General features: G+C 39.9%; 2 protein-coding genes across 5 annotated transcripts in view; one reads left to right on the top strand and one right to left on the bottom strand.

The window, feature by feature from the left end:
- The window catches only part of shroom1 (shroom family member 1), a 57,983-nt gene extending 40,788 nt beyond the window's left edge, over window positions 1–17,195 (top strand). The window contains exons 2-8 of the mRNA XM_082141207.1: window positions 973–3,503; window positions 3,600–3,652; window positions 5,362–5,805; window positions 7,267–7,785; window positions 8,951–9,044; window positions 11,977–12,249; window positions 13,988–17,195. Coding sequence (XP_081997333.1) covers window positions 1,059–3,503; window positions 3,600–3,652; window positions 5,362–5,805; window positions 7,267–7,785; window positions 8,951–9,044; window positions 11,977–12,249; window positions 13,988–14,245 — 4,086 coding nt within the window. The 5' untranslated portion in view covers window positions 973–1,058 and the 3' untranslated portion in view covers window positions 14,246–17,195. The remainder of the gene's footprint in view (window positions 1–972; window positions 3,504–3,599; window positions 3,653–5,361; window positions 5,806–7,266; window positions 7,786–8,950; window positions 9,045–11,976; window positions 12,250–13,987) is intronic.
- Window positions 17,196–17,898: 703 nt separating this feature from the next.
- On the bottom strand, window positions 17,899–20,989 carry sowahaa (sosondowah ankyrin repeat domain family member Aa). Of its 4 annotated transcripts, none has more exons than XM_082141379.1 (2): window positions 18,225–20,989; window positions 17,899–18,140 (listed from the first exon to the last, which is right to left on the bottom strand). In XM_082141379.1, exon 1 carries the CDS (start codon window positions 20,862–20,864, stop codon window positions 19,605–19,607), a length of 1,260 nt encoding a protein of 419 aa, XP_081997505.1. In that variant the 5' UTR covers window positions 20,865–20,989; the 3' UTR covers window positions 17,899–18,140; window positions 18,225–19,604. The 4 variants fall into 4 exon arrangements, with proteins under 4 accessions (XP_081997505.1, XP_081997504.1, XP_081997506.1 ...); XM_082141378.1 differs by having other exon boundaries at window positions 17,899–18,098; XM_082141380.1 differs by having other exon boundaries at window positions 18,267–20,989.
- Window positions 20,990–21,749: the final 760 nt, after the last annotated feature.

Raw genomic sequence — 21,749 nt, 5'->3', positions numbered from 1 at the left:
CCCCCCCCCCGTTTAGGCACGATAAGACGCTAAATATAACTCCAATCGATACAGGCACTTTTCAAGAAGTGGCTTTCTGTGATCACATTTCGGGTGTGAGTGCGCCAGTAGCAAATTGAGTTCTCTTTTGCATCTTATCGCGCTTGAATGAATGGTTGACTGATCATAGGCTAGGCCTACATACATCCTGTTTTTTGCAAAGTGTGTGACATACTCTAATGTCAGCTTTCACATTATTAAAAACAACAATTACGATATTATCATAGACGATGCATATTGCACACCCCTACTTCTGCAATATTTTAACACTGCATGCTGCACCTGTGTGAGAATTTTGCTAACTTGCATTTACCTTGAGTATTTCAACGCTAGTGCTAAGCATGGGGAATTTTATCGTGGTTTATTGTCAAACTGGTAACCGTTTCATCAGTTCCTAATCTATAAGATCATAGGTGCATCTCGATTCACATACTTATGCATTCTTTTATGCCATTTTGAAGTATAGTGTAAGTAGTGTGTTCACACTGAAAATCCCCAAAAGAACAAGTGCACTTTTATTACCCAGATGATGCACCTAATTAACCGAAAAAAGGAAGTGTGGAATGTTGAACTACTTCAGCTTTCAGACGGGTAATCCGACGCTGATGTTGGATGACACATCCTCATATAATTCATATAATTGAAGGTACAGTACATAGAGCATACTGTACTTGGGTCATTTGAAACACAACTTAATTTTTAACGCAATTTACTTAATCATTAAACCACCAATCCATATAAAACTAATAGTTTAGTCAATGCAAAACTCAGACGGAAACAATTTATTTGGTGCATTTCTACTCTGCATACATTATTTTTAGCAGTGATATAAAAGTTAGATCACATTCCAAAATCAGAGCCATAATAATATGTAGAGGTGTGTATTGTGTCCTGTCCTAAATGCCAATTTAACTTTTTTCTTTTCTCTCACAGGTAATGCCAGACTCCTGTGGCTTCTGTTTTGTAACTATAGGGAGGAAATATTTCCCCTCGGTCCATAATTCCACTTCATAGCCCACATGGATTCCTATAATTTCCATTTCGAGAGGATGAGTAACCTTGACCTACACCCTCTGAGTCTTCCGATCAGTCGACTCTCCCCAGCCAAGTCCAGTAGCAGTATTGATCAGTATACCCACCACCACCACGGCAAAGGGGATTCAGCCTATAGCTCATTCTCTGGTGGCTCCACGGTCCCCGATTACCCTTCTCCTTTTCTACTGGACGAAATCCAGTCGCAAAGCTTGCACTACACCGATCTGAAATGCGTGAAAGCTAAATATAGCCCAACCTGTCTTGATTCAGATTCCAAGAGCATGGACCACATTTACCGTTCGATGGAAAGCGTTGCACAACAGCATCGCAGGAGCAGCGCTGACTTTTCTAGCATTGAAAATCCGTCAGTTCATAAGCATCCATTACCACCACCCCCACCACCTCCTGCCCGTCTGAATAGTTTTGTAACAACCAGGAATCTTGAAAACTCAAGGGCACGTCAGAGTCCAGAAGGACAGCTTGCTGACGTTTCCACTTTACAGCAGACCATTAATCCAGTGGTCTCTGGTGTCCGGACTGAACCTGTGCATGGTCGTGCATTTTCACAGCTTAAAGATCACCTCAAGCAAGAACCAGTGGACAAGATGCTTGATCCACCAAAGCCTACTGAGATTTTAAATAGATCACCCCTGCAAACATGTCAACCAGAGCACTTAAGGCAGCCTTGGAGTGGCCATTCAGAAAATCAACGTAAGAGGTCGCATTCAGCTTATGGTGGACCGGTTTCTGAAAATCAGTGTTTCGTCAACTCCTGCCATATGCCACAGAACATGATCAGTGGGAGTATTCAGCACAAAGGACAATTTTATTTTGTAACTGGTGTCTTCAAGTCCTCTGAGCCCAGTGTCATGCAAGGTGTTGTTGAAGACAGTGCAAGCGTGGAAACCTCTAGTGAGTGGTCATATAAAGCTCAGCGTAGAAGGCAGAGCTGCCCTGATGGTCCGAGTGGGAAGCTGTTTTTTCAAGAGGAACACAAATTCAGCATTCAGAATGAAGTTGTCGAGCATCCTAATAACAAGGCGATTAAGTCCGAGGAGACTTCTGAAGGTGTAGAGGACCAGAGGGTCATGAGTAGAGAAACTGGCATGCATCACTCCACCAGCCACCCTATTTTCTACTGTGGTCCCGAGGACAATTCAGTTGGTACAGTAATCACCCCTGCTCTAATTAAGGAAGACCATACCAGTCATCCCAAGAAAGAAGAAGAGATGACCAGAGATTCAAGATGGCCCCAACTGAATATTCCAAGTGACAAGATCAGCAAGGAGACTACCCCACTTTTGTATCACCTCACAGGAGCGAACAGGGCATCATATCCAGACAAGTTCAAAAACAATAATGATTGTGGTAAGGTGATCAAGAATCAAGACTGTGTCAAAGATAAACAGAAAGCTGAAAATGATGGGCAAGCCTCTCCCAGCAGCGAATATCGGCAGAGTGAAGTCCCTAAAGATCAACCAAATGAATTCTTCTACCCTTGTGGTACGTTAGATGACTCCTACAAAAAGTATTACAAGGAGAAACTGAAAGATGCCCAATCCAAGGTTTTGAGGGAGACTTCTTTTAAAAGGAGAGATTTGCAACTTTCTCTGCCACACAGGATCAAGCCACAGACAGACAAGAATCTTTCTGTGGTACCTGCTGGTTCTCCATCACTAGACATAAGGCCCAACTTGGACAGTCCCAGTCCTCAAGAAGCAGACAAGGAGTACATGAAAGAGCTTGGTCAGGAGATTGACAGGATAATTGCAAAGGAAACCGAGAAGCCACAGAATGTTGCTCAACCACAGGTGCCTCGGGTAGGGTGTAGGAAGCGTTTGACAGCAGATCAGAAAAAACTGTCTCGCTCTGAGCCGGAGAAGCTGCACCAGCTGGCAGATGGACCTGCTCATATGACATGCCTCTCTCTTGACAACGAAGCTGAAGGTCTTCTTTCAGAGAGTGATCACGGTCTAGTGGCTGCCAGGCGGAAGATGTTTGAAACACGGGGCCGTGCTATGTCCGCCTCCAACTTCTCAAAATCAACTCTGAAGCACCTTCAGCACAAAGCCTTGGTAGCGTACATGGAACGTAAAACTGGTCAAAAGGTACCGGAGCCCCAGCGACCAGTTCCACAAGTACCCATCCACAGAAATTCAACTTCGGAGTGGAGCTCCAGACATAATTCTGGTTCCACGAAGAACCTCCACAGGCCTCTCTCTGCGGGTCAAATTCTTGACTCTGTGTCAAGTTCTGGTAAATACACCCAGTTCACCACTGCTCAGCCCAGCTGTCACTCAAGGCAGTCCAGCTGGAGAGACGAGTCCTCTAAAGCAGGGAATTCAGCCTCCGTGGAGAGTCTCCTGGACCAGCCTGAACAACCCAAGTTCTTACGGACTCGCAGCACCTCCACTCCCCATGCTTTCCAGGTATCTTTATAAAACTGTTCATCAAAATTCCAGTTTTACTTTAATTCCAGTTGCTCCAATGTTCCACTAACACTTTGTTGGATTTTTGTTCCATAGGTTCGGAAACATCTGGATGAGTTGTCAGCCATTCATAACATGGCTATTTCAAGGTGACTTGTTATTACTTGTATTGCTCAATAGAATAACAGAGATTAGAATGTCTATCCTGTATTCATTATAACCTCAGTTTGAACAGAATTGAGTTTGACTACAAATGTAAACAATAGCCGCGTTTCCATTACCCTTCAAATTGCGCAAATTAATGTTGCACATTGAAAATACACCCAATGGAAACGTCAATTTCGCAAAAACTCCCATATCATATCGTTTTTATGCTCGCATGTGGTATCCTCAGGCAATTCGAGAAATAAATATTTCGCAAAACTGCAATGGAAACAGTTTTTTCGCATTTACAGGTCACATGACGTCCGTAAAAGTCGATCATTCTTTAAAGATGACGCAATATGTTTGGAAAGAAGACGAGACAGAGTTCTTCATTAAACTCATAAAAGACCAAAGTATCAAGGGTAGGGATGTTAACCGATTACCGTTTGACCGATGGTTGACCGTATCAACGTTAACCGAATAAAAGTTGTTGGTAGGCGGTAAAAAAAAAAAAAAGTGATCTCTAAATTAGGCTATTATAGACAGTGGACTAAACGCTACTACCGTTAGCCATCTCATTCCAAGATCTTTTTTTTAGTGTGAAGTGAACAAAATTATACAAAAGAGTTCTGTCCGTTATTAGAAGGCACACAGTGAGTTAGACCTGCCTTGGCCGGTGCGTCTTTTACGCATTCTGATGGTGCCTGTTTTATCCATTGGTTTTATCGTGTTGCAGTCTATTAGGCAAAATTCCGCATAAGATGGGCTTAGATTTGGAAATATATTACATCTACATTTCAGTGGTAACAGATAAGGTGATGATGATCGTCATCTTTCTTTATTATTGTTAGCACTACCTCAAACTAAAGCGGCGTCTCTTCGGAGCTGTCATTTTCTTAAATGAGCCGCGGCAATGTTTCAAATGAGCTTCTAACACTAGACAAATGCCTTTATTTTCAACGCGATCACCTTGTACTCAAACCATTTCGAAAATAAGGAGCCATTTGTCCTCCGATTACATACAAGCTCCTCGGCGCCGCGTTTGCGGGACTCATGTTTCACGCTGTAGGGGATTTTAAAAAAGTGACGTGAGTGGAAGGGCGGCGCAGTGTGTGTGTGAGCGGGAGGCAGAGCGACAGAGTTGCGAAATTGCAGGCGCGGCTCGAAATGGCTGTTATTTCAAATAGCGTAGCATATTTTAAACTAATCGTTAACCGGTTTCAACCAGCTAATGAGGCTCGGTGGTCGGTCAAGAAATTTTTTTGTTTTCGCCATCCCTAATCAAGGGAATACTGGATTCTAAACAACAAAGAAATCCCACTATTTATCAAGACATTGAAGCAGATAGGAGGGAGAAACACCTCAAATGTGCCGTTCCCAAGTATAAGGGTCTTTCCTTGCCATTAATGCTTGGGTAACACTCCTGAGTCTCCTTCGATTCAATATAATTGCCATTGCGGTGGCTGGGATATACATAAAACTACTAACATCCATTGCCATGATTTTTGGAATGACTTATCGCGAGGGAAAAATTCTCGATAAGTAAAAAATTACGCTTATGTGCATAACATCTGTTAATGGAAACGCCGTCATTTCGCAATACTTTTTTATCAACATTTAGAACATATCTCAAAAGTTTGCGCACAGAACTGTAATGGAAACGCGGTTATTAAGACATTTCTGTTCCTAATTTTAGTGGAACTTTCTTTTTCAGTGCTCAAAGAAAAGTAGAAGATAAACTAGTCCATCATAGTCGCACAGCATCTGTCCATGATGAGCAGTGGGTACAAATCAGAGCTCCGAGAGGGAAATCTATGGAGGAACTTGGTGTGTCCATTATCACGAAACCTGAAGTTCTCAGCAAAAGCTCTGAGCAGCTTGACCAACTTCAGGACAAGAAGGCCATGCCCGGCACAGAGAAGAGAACGGTGTCATTTCTTGCTGAAGGAAGGCACACACCGAGGAAGATTCTCAGCACCGGGGATAACTCTCAGGCAGGCCCTGAGAACCCACTCCTAACCAATTCTGCAAAGCATTCATCCTCCAATAATGATGAAATCCATATAGCTTCACACAATGGACGTAAACCTAAAGTTGACACTGTTCTGTCCATGCCTGGTCACTCCACTGGACCTGGTGGAATCATACTGGAAGTCAGGTATATCTAAATCCATTGCTTTAAATGCATTCATTAGTGGTACTTGCCAAGGCAAGTCTGCAAGTAGTTACTTTTGCTCTTACTTATGAAATCTTAGCGGTCCTCATGAAATTTAAAATTGAAACCATATTGACTATGTTAGCGCAGATTGCTAGTCCGTTGGTGAACAATTAATCAATGCAAGTCAATTTACACACAAAAAAAACAGTATTGTAAACTTTAAAGGAACACTCCACCGTTTTTTCATATTAAACTGTTATTCCCTTAACTAAGACGAGTTGATACATACCTCTCTCGTCTCAGTGCGTGCACTCAATCGCTCTGGCGCGCGGCGACACTTTGATAGCACTTAGCTTAGCCCAGTTCATTCATTAGGGACCAAACAGAGATGAAACTAGAAGCGACCAAACACCTCCACGTTTTCCCTATTTAAATACAGTTACACGAGTAGTTACACGACCAAGTATGGTGACACAAAATAAAACATGGCGCTTTTTTTAAGCGGGTAAAAAGGATAACTATAATGTATGGCGGAATAGCACTTGGGAGCACTTCGACTCGGCGCAGTAAAAAGTCACGCCTAAAAAATCCTCTCCCTGTCACTTCTGTCATTAGAACCAACGTGACTTTTTACTGCGCCGAGTCGAAGTGCTCCCAAGTGCTATTCCGCCATACATTATAGTTATCCTTTTTACCCGCTTAGAAAAAGCGCCACGTTTTATTTTGTGTCACCATACTTGGTCGTGTAACTACTCAACTGTATTTAAGCTCAGTGTGAAACTACCCATAGTCAGCATTGTCGCAGATTTTTTTATTGAGCAAACATAGTCTCAGCCTCAGACGTCATGTCCACGGACCGTTGGCTGAACTTCTAATGCATATGGCACACAAAATTGGAAACGCTTCAGGAGTTTCGTCATGTTTATATCTCTATCTAGACAATCAGGATCCATCTAAACGTATGTGAAGTATGTAAAGTTTGCGGCATAGACTCTTTGAAATACGTCCAAGAGTTTTACACACCGGTCTGTTATTGTAGGGACATCGACTTTACATTTTCATGCCCCTAAACATGACGCGGAACAAACCGAACTGTGATTGGTTGCTGTACATGTCAATCAGACAAGCTCTGGGCGGTCCTAGGCCAATGAAAGCTGCCGTCAGTCTGAGGTTCTGGCCACGCAAGACTAGAGCAAACACGACTTACGTTTTCTTTAAAGTCATGCAAAGTTACAATAGCCTTTTCTTCCCTTTCTTGGATTGTATGAAGTTGGCCGTTGCTAACTAAATAAGGCAGATCTGAATGCCAGTCAGTTATGGAGGATATTAAGGTTAATGTTTTTGATTAAAGATTACGAGGGCATATGAATTAAAAAAAACTTTAAAATGTAAATATCTAGTTATCAGGTACATTTCTTTGAAGGCATTGTTATAATTTACGTTTATTTTGATATATTACAGCAAGGAGCAGGAGGTTTTTTCTCAAGATAAGAGTGAAACATCTGTCTCCAGTCAAGAGGTTTCTCTCCTTCATGGAGTCGGGACAGATCCTAGTCTGCGGATCTCGACTTATGAGGCAAATTGTTCATCTCCTGAAACACCAACTTTGACTGAACCCCAAAATGCACCACCTGACCCGTATGGAACGAATGAAACCACACCCATCACGACACCACCTGGCATTCACGAGTCCAGCCTGGCACCTGCACTTAACGGGGATCAAGACAGGGATATAAAGGAGGAAGACGGCCCTCTTGTGATTGAAAACAGGGCGCCGAAGTTGGACAAACTCAAGTGGGAGGTGCTTGTTCAGGAAGTGGTCTCAGCTGACCAATCATTAGCTCGCACTCTTTACCCTATAACCAATAGGAAGACAGCACTCATGCTGATGGAGCAGCTGTTATCTGAAGATAATCTTCTAATGGAGGAGCACTACAAGAAAAAACAGACGGTTAATAACCCAGAAACAGCTGCGCACAGGTGACTACTGCACATATACACGTCAACACTTAAAGCCCTTATGCATAATGCATTATAAAGGTATTCATAATGTAGATTATAATGATAGGTAGTATAATCAGGGCTTGACATTAACACTGCTGTATTTCTGCAGTGGAGTGTAACGCAGTCACTCCTACTCGCCACTTTGGCTGGTTGAATTTTATATGATATACATTTTTCAATTGTAGTCTTTTAAAAAGGCATCTGAAATATTAAACTAAGTGCAATGTAGTGTTGTCAAAATATAAATTTTACGATACATATCGATACTGAAATATCTGAACCGCTTCCAATACTCATTATCCACAGAATAGATACATGATACCAGCTGCTCTTTCTCTCTCTCTCTCTCTCTCTCTCTCTCTCTCATCTCTCTCATCTCTCTCTCTCTCTCTCTCTCTCTCTCTCTCTGACAGCGAGTGACACACAAACCCGCCTCCATTCACTCACTCATTTAATTTCCTCCTGATGAATATTGTTGCTGTTACAGGGTTATGTTACAATTATGTTACGCATAATTTTACTCATTCCCGCAGATTTTGTTCTCAAACCCGAAGTTTGCGCACATAAAGCCGCCTCTCAGCACTAATTGAGTTATTTTTCGCTGCTTATTGCGCTTAAACAGTCGAATACACACACAAAATAATGTCAAAATCCCAGTCTTGACGAGTATTCATGTAAACAGTCAGTCATGTTTTAAGTGAACGTAAACAGTCGAGAAAGAAAACGCATGTGTAACAGTATAATGGATCCGTGCGTCAGGTCTTAAAGTGACAGCAGCCTAATAAACCTGCTCCCAAATTATGAGATAATATTAAAAATATCTATATGGCAGTTTTCCCCCATGTTATCGATGTCAAAATTGTGTCCAATGAAAATGCTGAGTGGCTGTAACTTTGAAAAACCACTCGTCACAGTGTCTGATGAGCAAAAAAGTTAATGTCAAGCCCTCATTATAATGTATTATAATATGTGGTTACAATTATTCATGTGATCATATAATGCATTAAAACACTTTTATAATGCATTATATATATAAAGGCTTTAATTAAAGCATCTTGTCCTTTTATAGGTTATAAAAAAATGGCTCTGTTCCTAAACTTTCATTTGTATTTTCACTGCATGTTTGATTTTGTTTTTAAAGCACTGAGATGCCAGTTTGTGACAATGATGAGTCCGTTCTCTCAAACCAAAAAGAAGAACTGTGCAACACAGAAATGGATATCATCGACAAGAAGGTACTGGAAAGTATAATAATGTTATATAGAATGATGTTGGTGATGCAGGCCTTATTTCCCCCACAGATTTCAATCTTTTATGCTGTGCAAGATCCATGTCCAAACTTCAAACTCTTTTCAGTCAGACTAAAGCAATAATGGTAACACTATTACAATAAGGTTCATTAGTTAACATTAGTTAATGTATTAACTAACAAGAACTAACAATGATCAATACATTTGTTACAATATTTATGCATTTTTGTTAATGTTAGTTAATAAAAATCCAGCTGTTCATTGTTAGTTCATGTTAGCTCACAGTGCATTAACTAATGTTAACAAATACAACCTTTGATCTTACTAATGTATTAGTAAATGTTGAAATTAATATTTACTAAGATTAATAAATGCTGTAGAAGTATTGTTCATTCTTAGTTCATGTTAACTAAGGTAGTTAACTAATGTTAAATAATGAACCTTATTGTAAAGTGTTACCGCAATAACGCATATTTTTTGCCTTTGTCTAGTAATGAGTTATAGCATGCTTGGTTAACGTGATTGAACCCTTAGCATGTGGACAAGTTAATCAGATTAATACAGCATTGTGCGCATTGCTCTGAAAAAGAGGTGATGCGTGGCATTTACTTAATCCTTCAAATATTTGATTTTGCATTTGCATTATGTACACAGACTGATGAAGACTGTAGATCTACTACTCAAAAACTAAGAAGTCATTAGCCTAGGGATTCACATATAATCTCCACCTTGTAGAATATAGGAACAACAGTTTTAACAATCAAGTCTGTTTGTCTATTTCGATCAATTTATGCAGAAATGAAGCTAAATCTAAAGGGTTCACATACGTTTTTCCTGCCACAATATATTTAGGCAACACTTTACAATAAGGTGCAATTTATTAACATTAGTTAACATGAACTAACTACATTTTTTAATAATCTTGACATCATAAAAAATAAGAGTTCTTTGTTCCATTAAATCATCCTGCGAGTTTCAGAGCTTAAAACATCCTCATTATAAACAAAGCATTTTTTTAATCAAGCTCCGAAAACAGCTCGTTTTGATATTGTAGGATCGGTGATGTCACACGGGTAAATACATTTGCATATACCCGCCTCCAGAGCGAGACATCGACCAATCATCATCATCGCACCATAGGCATTCATAATGCTTTGTCTGTAAATGATGGTTTTATATGGATAATATTTTCATAAGACTTACATGCGATAGCGAGTGTGTGTTGATACCGTTTCCTATGCAGTGACGTTAGCCAATCATAACAGTGGCATTTACTCCACGCCTTAAAAACGGATCATTTCGGTCAGATGAGGGATGAAAATAATAAAAAAATGTGCGCATGATTTTTTTTATTTTCTATGAACTTTATTAACATTATAGGTGACCCTCAGGGGGCAAATTAAAATAATTTAAAAAAAAATCCATGTCATGACCCCTTTAAAATCCATTTCAACATTTACTAATACATTACTCACATCTCATCTGTTAACATTATTTAATGGACCTGACCAAACATGAACTAACAATGACAAAGATGTATAAATACACATGCTCATTGTTATTTAATTTTAGTCAATGCACTAACATTAACTAATGTAAAAAAGAGTTTATTACAGTTGATATGTGTACATCAAGTAGAGAGTGTAGCAAGACCGTTCACAATGCTTGACTGGAGAGAAATCACATACCTTGACCTCAGAGCTCAGGGTCGAACTTTTTCACTCACTGGCCAATTTGCTACTAAATTTTTAAGTTACCAGCTATTAAGAACTTCTACTAGCCAAGAAAAAAAAAAGAAATGTATATATATAATATATATATATATATATATATATTGAAAAATTTGGATTTCATACATTCATTTCTTATTAGAACAAAATCCTGTCATCCAGCATCTCCTCCATCCTCATTCTTTTCACCAAAAAATGTGTTTTAGCTGGACAGATCAATACAGGACAAAGAACATAAATTTTTGTTAGGATTTCTGTTCACCAAATGTTTTTTAATCTTCACTATTGCTTCAATGCAAATTAACAAGTGTGCCGTTGTCTGTTGTGTAGTGACGTGTGTGTTCAAGTACGCCAGATATGAGCAGATTCTGTGCAATACGCTGTATTTAATATATCATGACTCACGAGTATATGTGCTAAATCTGTGCAGATTTGTCTTACAAGAACTCCCAGCAAACTGTAGCCTGGTTAAAACCAGACCATTCTCAGTAGTAACTGAGTTATGGTCTGGCAAAGCTTCATTAATAACTAATTTCCAAAGGGACGTCACCAACGGACGTCGCTCAAATGCCTCTGGGCGCAATTGGATAGACCTAAAACCAATCAGAGCGATCGTCATCGTGTAAAGCCCGCCTCAACGTTTCTGATTGGTGCCGCGATTTCGACGGATTAGAAATGGCCTTGAATGAGCTCTTTGCCAGACTACTTGCAGAGCAAATCTAAATTTGCCGGAAGTTGTCTGGGTTTTCCCAGGCTAAGCAAACTGAGTAAACATAGTGAGGGGTGTTTATAAAACTTTTCAAAGTGCACGTTTTTGAAAACGGCCTCCATGTATACAACAAAAACTTGAATATCTGAAGATGATGACGTCATGCACATGCATATCACGTGTTGTTTGATCGCCATCTACTGGCCTGGCAGCAGAATGCAGCGTTTTTTGTCGTTTTCGTGGATCCGTGTGAATGGGGATCATTTTGACAATGGCGTCGCTTGTACGTTTTAAGCATATCGTTGTCGTGTTAACGTACCCTAATTAACACGCCAAATTGGCTTGTGATTTGATGGCGTCAGATGATTTTTACCCGCATTTGGCAGGTTGAACGGGTGTTAATTTCAAACCCTGCCTATAATTATTGAGTTATTATTACAAATAAACATGTGTTGTCTATGGTTCCTCTCCCGTATAGAGATGGCTGATAGCACGTATAGAGGAGCGTTTGAAGTGTCTGGAGGAGGTCCGGTCCGGCGTCCAGGGCGAGGCGAAGGCGAACGGTGTGTGTGGCGAGGCTATGGAGGCTCTGGTGCGGGAGAGCTGTGTGCCAGCCGAGCTCGAGCGATACACACAATTTATAGGAGACCTGGAGCGGGTGGTGAGTCTTCTTCTCTGCCTGTCCGCTCGTCTGGCCCGTGTGGAGAACGCCCTCAGCGCTGCGGACGACAGCATGGACGCAGAGGAGAAGGTGAGTTCATTACACACGTAAAGGTTACAGATGTAAAATAAGTCTCTGATGTCCCTAGAGTGTGTGTGTGAAGTTTAGCTCAAAATACCCCACAGATATTTTTATACAGCATGTTAAAGTTGTCACTTTTTGAGGGTGAGCAAAAACGCGCCATTTTTGTGTGTGTCCCTTTAAATGCAAATGAGCTGCTGCTCCCGGCGCAGTGGGCGGAGCTACAACAGCTCATGTCCTGAAAATGTCAAAAACGTTTAACCTTTTATGTTCAAACCGGAGTCAGAATGATGGAGAGACTCAAGAAGAAGTGACAACATGTAGACAACATTTCTGAATGGTTAGTTGATGAATTTATGCAGCTTATGTGTAGTTATCTTCTAGTCATTGATTAGCATATTCTGTCATGATAATATATAAATCGCGTTCCCGGGGGTGGGGTTTATGTACATTTTAGGGTTAGTGATGTCACTAACCCATGAAGAAGCTCATTGTAGTTCCTACCAGCCGTTTGAAAATTAAACTTTTGTTTAATTTTCATAAAAAGTTTTAAGTTTGTTGTAGTCCTTAAAAAGCAATTTCTGTAAAAGCAAATATCTCCCTTTGCTTTGAACTTTGAGCGTCGTAACTTTGCAGATGTTGTTTATGCTCAAACAGCAACATTACACACAAACTAAAGCTAGAAAAGTGAAATCATAATCAACCACCCCTTTAATGAGGTGTGTCTGTGTGTAGATATAGCTAGGAGGGGCCCTAAACACACGAAAGGTTGAGTGCTGGGAAACACTTATTTCTTAAGATCTGGCTTTAAGATTGACTGGTTCTGCTGGATCAGATGTTGATGGTGTCAACACTGCCTGACCGAAACCACTCTTCAGTTTCGATGAGTTTTGCGATTGCACTGCCCTCTTGTGACAAACATCTGAAGTGCAATCTGTGAGGAGGTCAAAAATCAATTTATCTGGCATGTTTTGTGACTATTGTTGTTAATTGATGTCATTTATTTTGTGACTAAATAGATTATTCAAATATAAACTACCATTCAAAAGTTTTAGATTTTAAAATCCCCTTGTTGTTAATAATTGTATTCCTTAAAACTCATCTTTGATCACCAAAATTACATATTTAAGCATGTTTTCCTTGAAAAAAAATCTTCATGCCTTGAAATATAACAAAAAAAAACTCATTTAGTATCCGCGGTTCTATGAATATGCAAATGAGCCCCGCCTCCACTGACTCCCTCAGCTCAGAGATCCACTGGTTGACGATCACACGTTGATCTGATTGGTTACAAGGTAGTTTGTGACGTCAGAAACATCAGCGATTTCAAAGCGTGTTTTTGAGACTGTCTTTGGTTCACGGCAGTTTTAAGGAGAAAATACTCAGCAATGCTGTCGACTTATGAATTTACACATGGTTTGTAATTGTGAGATAAAGAGTTGCAATTACCTTTTTTATTTTTTATCTATATATTAATGCATGGACATGGAATGTGTTTCATGGACACGAGTTGTGGAAGACTTTCTAAGAGATCAGTTTTATAGTTTCTTCCTAAAAGATGTTCTTCGGAAATATCCTGAGATAAAAAGTTGCAATTACCCTTTTTATATATTTTTTTATTCCATGGCGGAAACCAGCCTCCATAATTAGAGCTTTAAGGCCATTTAATGTCATTTTTTCCCTTAATTAAATATGAGCCGAATTGTGACGTACTCATAAAATAATCCTGACTTTCCTGGATCCACAGCAATCGCTGGACAACCGCTACCGTCTCCTGTGCAAACAGAGGGAGGACGCCAAAGACTTGAAGGAAAACCTGGACCGCCGGGAGCGCCTGGTCTCCAGCTTTCTGTCCAAGCACCTGACGGACACACAGATGCAGGAGTACCGGCTCTTCATTCAGACCAGCGCATCTTTACTCATCCGCCAGAAAGACCTGGAGGAGAAGCAGCGTTTAGGAGAGGAGCAGCTCGAGGCCTTGCTCAGCACTATCCCGACTCCATGAGAACCGCTCCAGACATCTGCCTTTCACGTGTTTTCCTGAGACTGTTAATGCTTTGACACACCATAGGGGCTTTCGCACCGGAGGAACCTTTCCTAGTTCCTACAACTATTGGCGGAAGATCCCGGATTTTGCCGCGTTCGCACCGCAGGAACTAGGAACGATTTCAGTTCTAGGAACTCCTTATGGAGGAACTAATTTAGCTAATAACTAATGTAACCCTAACCCTCCTACCCTAGAGTCGGTCTAAACCAGCGCTATAGGAACTATCAGTGACGTTAGTGTTCGCTGATTGGCTGAACGCACTCGCCATTCTTAAAAAGGCTGTAAACACACAGATTATAGCCTATATATTTACTCCACAAACTAACTCTACGAACATGTAAAACAGTGATAGATGAGCCTCTAAACCTTTACGCTGAGGAGAAAATCCAACGCCACTTTGAGGAGAACAAGAGAAACATGATTATGTATTTGTGCTCAGCAACACTGGACATCAAGCACACGGCATACACTAATAACTCTTCATCACTGTCTACTTCCTGTGTGTAACAGTTCTGTCTAATAACGTATGAGACAGGACCGATAGACAGATCGTACACTAATGAACACGGAGAATGCAAGCGCTGCCGTTCTCAGAGACGTCAAAATAAAAGTCTCAACAACAAGCGTGTCTTACGTCACTTCAGAGTTCCTACAGGCGGTGCGAACGCAACCAGGAAAACGTTCCTATGGGAACCATTAGTTCTCGGGGAAACACACTGGTGGCTCGTTCCGGTGCGAAAGCCCCTCATGTTTCGCTCTGTAGTCGAGTTCCTCTGCAGGTCGTATCAAGTTGACTTTTCGAAAACCATGGAAAGCTTTATTTAAGAGCCCAGGAATGTGTCCTTTCAGACGTGTGTGACAGATCGCTCTAAAACGACGACCAAAAAAAAAAAAAAGGAAGAAGCACTTTTGTAAAATAAGCTCATGCTCATATTGTGTATTCATTATTAATTTCAGGGCTTCGTTATTGCTTTGATGCTGCAGCGTAGTGTAACTTTTCATTCTTTCCCATTCATTTTGTCCTGTAATTTCATTTGGCACTGTCATGTTGAATGTGTGTAATGACCGAGTGTGTTTGAAATGATTGAAGTCTGTATTATTTAACTGCATGTATATTGAGAGCATGATTCAGCATCTTTGTAATAGCCTTGCATTAATGCATGTATCCACAGTGACCCATGATCTTGTGTTCTGCTGTTTGAGCTACAGATATGACTGAGTCACTGACACAAACATGTGAGCAACATTCTCAATGAGATCAAACAACTGGCCATGTGTTAGTGATTTTACCAGCTGTAAAACCATGGTAAAATCACTGGAGTGTTCCGCCACGAGTAGCTTATTGCTTTTATAAACCAGCAATATGATAAAACCAGTGTTCAATTATAGTTACATTCACTATAATTTATGATAATTGGAACTAGATTTGCATTCCCTGTTAGTAATAACGTGCTTACAAAGTGTTTTAGGTTGAAATGACGGTAAAATACAGAAAAAAAGAAATATGAAAAGTTGATGGATAAAACGGGAATCACAATTCAGCAAGTAAATAGTCTTAAATTTTATTTTTTTAAACTTTACAAATTATCTACAGAACAAAGTTTAAATCTCATCAGCACTTTGAATTATGGAAGCTTGTTTCCGCCACAGAATAAAACATTTTAAAAGATAATTATGACTTTTTATCTCACAATTGCGAGTTTACATCTAAGAAATAAATGTACATTTATCTCAGAATTGCGCGTTATAAAATCAGAAATAAACTCGCAATTCTGACTTTTTCTCTCGCAATTGCGAGTTTATATCTCGCAATTCTGAGGTAATTGTAAATGTATTTAAGATGTCAGCTCGCAATTGTGAGATAAAAAGTCGCAATTACCTTTTTTATTTTTTATTCTGTGGCGGAAACAAACTTCCATATTGAATGAATTGATTTGAACCAGGTTTCCTGATGTATTAAACATTCAATGTTAAAGTTATATGGTCTTTAATAACATTCTCAAAACAGAACATTAAAAAGTAACGTTCGCATAACCACGAAAAAAACTTTTTATACGTTAAAGGTGTTGAATGTATTGTTTTGACTACTACAGCATAAAATACCATAATATGTTTGCAGATGTTTAGGAAACATACTGAAATTCACAAACCTGAAATGAGCGTTCCGTGGCGGAATGTCTGTTCTTGTTTTGATCTGTGTGACTCCGCCCACTGCCAATTTTTACCCAATAGTATTTCGACACCCCCGTTGGCGGGAAACAGCGCGTATTGCATCCATGGAAACAGCGAATGAACGGGCCAGAGATCGCAGATTATACCAGACACACACACACACACATTTTTTGAGGATGAACTTGTGAGAACATTCATTACTTCTGTCCATTATAGTCCTTACTCTTGATACGTTCACATTGAAAATGCATATCAGTGTGTGTTGTGTATTTTACAGTCATTCCGTGCTTTAAATTGCATATTGTCGAGGAAGTTGAACTCTCAGAAATGTTTTCTCTCATTTTCATTAGCTTTTCTTGTGGAACACATGAACATTTGGCGTCTCGGCTGGTTAAACAAGTGAAAGTTTGTTCTGTCCTTTGTGCCGAGGGTGATCCCTGGTCTTTCCGTCCAGTGCTCATGTTTATACGGCCTGAAGTCACACATGAGAACCCCTAGTTCTCCATAGCGACAACATGAAGCTATTCTGTCGTGTCACGTGTTTGCAACCATTCTCCACTTCATCTGGAATATAGCGATCAGGTTCAGCTTTACTCAACGAGACTGTAAACGAGATTTGTCTAGTGCTGTGAATGTGACTTCATCGGTTTTGCTGCCATCTTGTGGTTTTGTGTTTATGTGGGATGCATGAATTATATTACCTTTGGTTTAATGTGAATAAAGTTGTCTCACGGTACATCATTAGTGTTTGTTTCATTGATGCAAATATCTGTAAAAAATGCGTTGAAATAACATTAATTGTAAAAAAAAAAAAAAAAAAAAAAACATGAATAAAAATAATGTGATGTTTGAAGTTTAGCCTAAAAAATAAAATGGATAAATCTCTAGGCCATATAGTAAGTATATATGTATATAGGCCTTTATGATGCATTTAGGGGGAGATGTCATGCAACTATGTCACAATGCCAAAAAACATGAACACTTGTGGGTTAAATATGATGCAACTTCTCCATGGAAAGTCACATCAATCTTGTATTTTTATAGTGATCTTCATAAGCTCTTAGCGAAACACCAGTGTTATGAAACACATACAGGCCTGTCACGCATGCCGAATCATGCACACGCGTGTCTGAAGGACATCTCGTTTCTCTTCTAATGAACACACAGATGGAGGAACACGTGCGGGACCTCCAGGCCAGAGGGTCGAGTTTAATACTGATGCATCATGGGAACATCTAGAGATGCAGCTGTAAGCAAAACTGCTCAGTTCTTATCTTGTCAGACCATCATGTTGGTTTAAACTCCCAGCACTGGTTTCCACTGCTATTTCATCATCCACTGCTCTGAGGTCAGTAATAAACACTGACCTCTATAAAGTCTTGATCTTATTCATCACCGCATCAAGAAATAACATCGCAGATATACACGACAAAACTGAGTGAAGGTTCACGCACAAGATTACGTTTATTTGCATAATAATTTACATTTTTGAACAAGAAAATGCATTTATTGTAAGATAAGATCCAGTGTGTATTATAAAAGTCCCCAAAATCCGAGATGGTCCTCACTGCAGAACATGAAATCCACGGGGAGGAGTCGGATCTAGATCCAACTCCTCCCACCTTACATATACCTAAACCTACCCATCTCCACCCCCTGATCCCTAAACCCACCCCTAAACCTACCCATCTCCACCCCCTGATCCCTAAACCCACCCCTAAACCTACCCATCTCCACCCCTTAATCCCTAAACCCACCCCTAAACCTACCCATCTCCACCCCTTAATCCCTAAACCCACCCCTAAACCTACCAATCTCCACCCCTTTATCTGGATCCAACTCCGCCCCCCGGATCTCGTGTTCTGCATTGAGGTGCTACTGGAAAATCCTGGATTATGGATGACTAAAAATGAGCATTAAACATGAATCTTCTCGTGTTTAACACCTAAAACAAGAATATTTCACAACATCTGATGCATAACACGCTGATTTGCTGCTCAACTAACATTTATGATTATTATCAGTGTTGAAAACAGTTTATTTTTTTGTGGAACAGCATTTATTTATTGTGTGCATTTAGTGTTCTTGCTGAATAAAAGTATTATTATTATTATTATTGAAATAGTAGTGTATGGCATCAATCATTATAGTGAAAATTGTTTTTTGTATGATGGGTAAATACCATATTCACAAAGCAAGATACCTTAAATTAAAACCTAACTGCAAAGTATTTGCTTATTATTTACAGTTATTATTGTCATCCCTTCAAAAAATCCCCTCCAATAAAAATAGCTTTGAAAACATCCTGTATTATGTATTTTAGTTTTATGTATTTTTCTTCTTCTTCTTTTTTTATTACATTTACATTTAGTCATTTTTCTTCTTCTTTTTTTTATTACTTTTTCCTTTTCTCTGAATCCCCACATGTTTGTGTTTATTGTTATGTATTATTTCGTTTTGCACTGAATTATAATTAGCAATATAAAAAAAAGGAAAATAAAATTTAAATGAACAGAATTCCCGGATAAAGGCTTATTGACATGAATATTCAGTTTTTTAATGAGCGTCTGCTGGTTTATGGATAGCCGTCCGACACGAGCCTCTGTTTATGCGACACCGGCTCGTTCTTTGCTTTGTTTAAACAAAAAATGTATCAATCATTCATAGTGAAAATAGAATTTAAATGAACAGAATTCCCATATAAAGGCTGATTGACATAATATGAGCTCTTAAAATGTTTATGTAAATTGTAATTTTTCTTCTTTTTTTATTATTACTTTTACTTTTCCCTGAATCCCCACATGTTCGTGTTCATTGTTCTGTATTATTTCCTTTTGTACTGAATTATAATTTGCAATATATGCATATAAAAAAAGGAAAATAGAATTTAAATAAACAAAAATACTTTGGATTCCCAAATTTCCCATATAAATTCCCAATAATCCACATGAATATGAGCGTCTGCTCGGTTATGGATATCCGTCCAACACGAGCCTCTGTTTATGCGACACCGGCTCCTTTTTTTTATTTAAAAAATAGTGTATGTCATCAATCATTCATAGTGAAAATAGAATTTAAATGAACAGAATTCCCATATAAAGGCTGTTTGACATGAATATTCAGTTTTTTATGAGCGTCTGCTCAGTTATGGATAGCCGTCTGACGTGAGCCTCTGTTTATGCGACACCGGCTCGTCCCTCTCCGCTCTGTCGTCTTCTCCCAACGACATCAACTGGAATCTCGGCTTGCTCTTTTTCTTGATCCCGACCGGATGAGTTGGGAAAAGCCTGATTTTGGGGTGTTTCTGCGGGTCGCACTCCTCTCTGAGCGTCAGCGCCTCCTGCTGGCTGGCTCTCGGCTCTCCCAGAAGCTCCCTCAGTTCTCCCGAAACCTCTTTCTTCAGATAGTGGTAGGGCTTCTTCCCACAGTTGTCCCGTATATTCCCGTTGGCTCCATACTTGTGGACCAGCAGGTCGATCACAGGCGTGTGTGTGTGGATGACAGCGATGTGTAGCGCAGTGTATCCACCGTTAGACTTGGCGTCGATGTCCACGCCGTGTCCGCTTTTCCTAGAAACATCAATAATCTTACGGACCATGTCCGTGTTCCCACTCTTGACGGCCCAGTGTAACGCCGTGAACCCAGACGTGAAGTCCTTCTTCTCCGCGAGCTGAGCGTCCTTTAGCAGAAGCCCGTACACATGACTCCACTGTCCCGCCGCGGACTTCACCAGCCACTGGTGCTCCACGGCATCCAGCGGGAACTGATGCGACTGCTCCTTCGGCTCATCCGCTTGTTTCGGAGTCTTGAAGTGTCTCCGGACCTGTGGAGAGTCGCTAACTCCATCCGTCGTCGTTCTCCTCCATTGACGTTCTCGTTCAGGATCGGTCGTTCCCGAGGGGTTCTTGTGACTCTGACTGATGTTTGCTTGTGGGATTCGTAAAGGAAGTGCACATGGTTTGTTTGTCTTCTCCGCTCCATGTTTGTCATCAGACTTCAGAGGAACGGTGAAATTTAAAGACTTTTTAGGTGTAAAGTCCACATTCTTGCATCTTCCCAAAGCAGTTTCTATTGGAGAAAGTGGCGCTTGTGAAGCTTCAGTCTCTGACCTCTTACTGTCTTCCTTCTGTTCCTTCTCATCTTCCCCTGGATCTTCATAATCCTCGTTTGAGGCTTTTAGTAGGTGATGGTATACTTTCCTTAGGACTATATACTTGGTGTCCTGGAATTCTTTAACATAGGCAATGTTGTTGACACACGTCTTGAAGAGATCTCGGTTCTGCTTCTTCTCTGCCGGATCACCGCAGTTTAGTTGCTCTTTAAACTTGCTGAGCAGCTCTGAGTTCCTCACCTTTCCTCTGCCTTCTAGTAGTGTGTTTAAAATCGCCTCTTGAGTCAGAGCCATTTCTGAATTCGTCCTAGATATAATCAAACATACTTTAGCAGGACGAGTCTGTCGACTGAGAGAGACTCCTGGACTGTAGCCACACCTTTACCTGTCTTCCGGAAGCAACACGTAACAATGAAGAAGTACAAGAAGAAAAATCAGACGTGGTGGGGGCGGGGCTTTAAAAAAAGTTTAAAACCGATTCTTTTAATTAAATTAAAATCTTCTTCTTTTTTTGTCAAGAAGATGGGTAGACACATGCCTTTAAATAGTTGAATAGTTTAAAATAAAATCATATTAGTAATAATGAGTACAGCATTAGGCTAATTCTAAAATTATAAAACGCTAAACTCAATAAATCAACAAAGTGCACGTATCGTCCCTGTGCGTGTATTTCGATGAACATGATGTACAGTTTATGTCATAATTACTTGCGTAATAATTTATTTAGAAGCTCTATCTTGTCGGGTCTTGAGAAAAGACATTCCTGAAGCAAGTGGGAGTTTCCAGGAAGAAGCCATATTGAAGGTTTTTGCGAAATTACGAATCCTAGTATGGCTAAATATTGTCTCATGAATATTAATTCCGTCGTCTCGAGCTTCTAAACAATCATCCTGATCCGTCCGGTCATGACACTTTCTATCAGTTTACTTTAAAAGACATATTTTTGTATTATAATGACGATAGAAATAAACCCCTAGAGTAGGCTACGTTGTTATTTTCTTTATTTTACATGGCAAATTCTTCATTCATAAACAAAAGTTTGCAAATGGTATTCTGTCCTATCCTTATTTTGACACTGAATTAATCTCACTTCTTAAATCTCTTCGTTATATAAATAATTAAAAAAATCCCTAAGATTTATTCAATATTATGAAGAAATATTTAAAGAAAATACATGCA

Source organism: Leuciscus leuciscus, assembly GCF_965113295.1.
Source record: "Leuciscus leuciscus genome assembly, chromosome: 16".
Taxonomy (NCBI): domain Eukaryota; kingdom Metazoa; phylum Chordata; class Actinopteri; order Cypriniformes; family Leuciscidae; genus Leuciscus; species Leuciscus leuciscus.
Note: the sequence above shows the minus strand (reverse complement) of the source record. Positions and strands in the feature narration are given on the sequence as shown.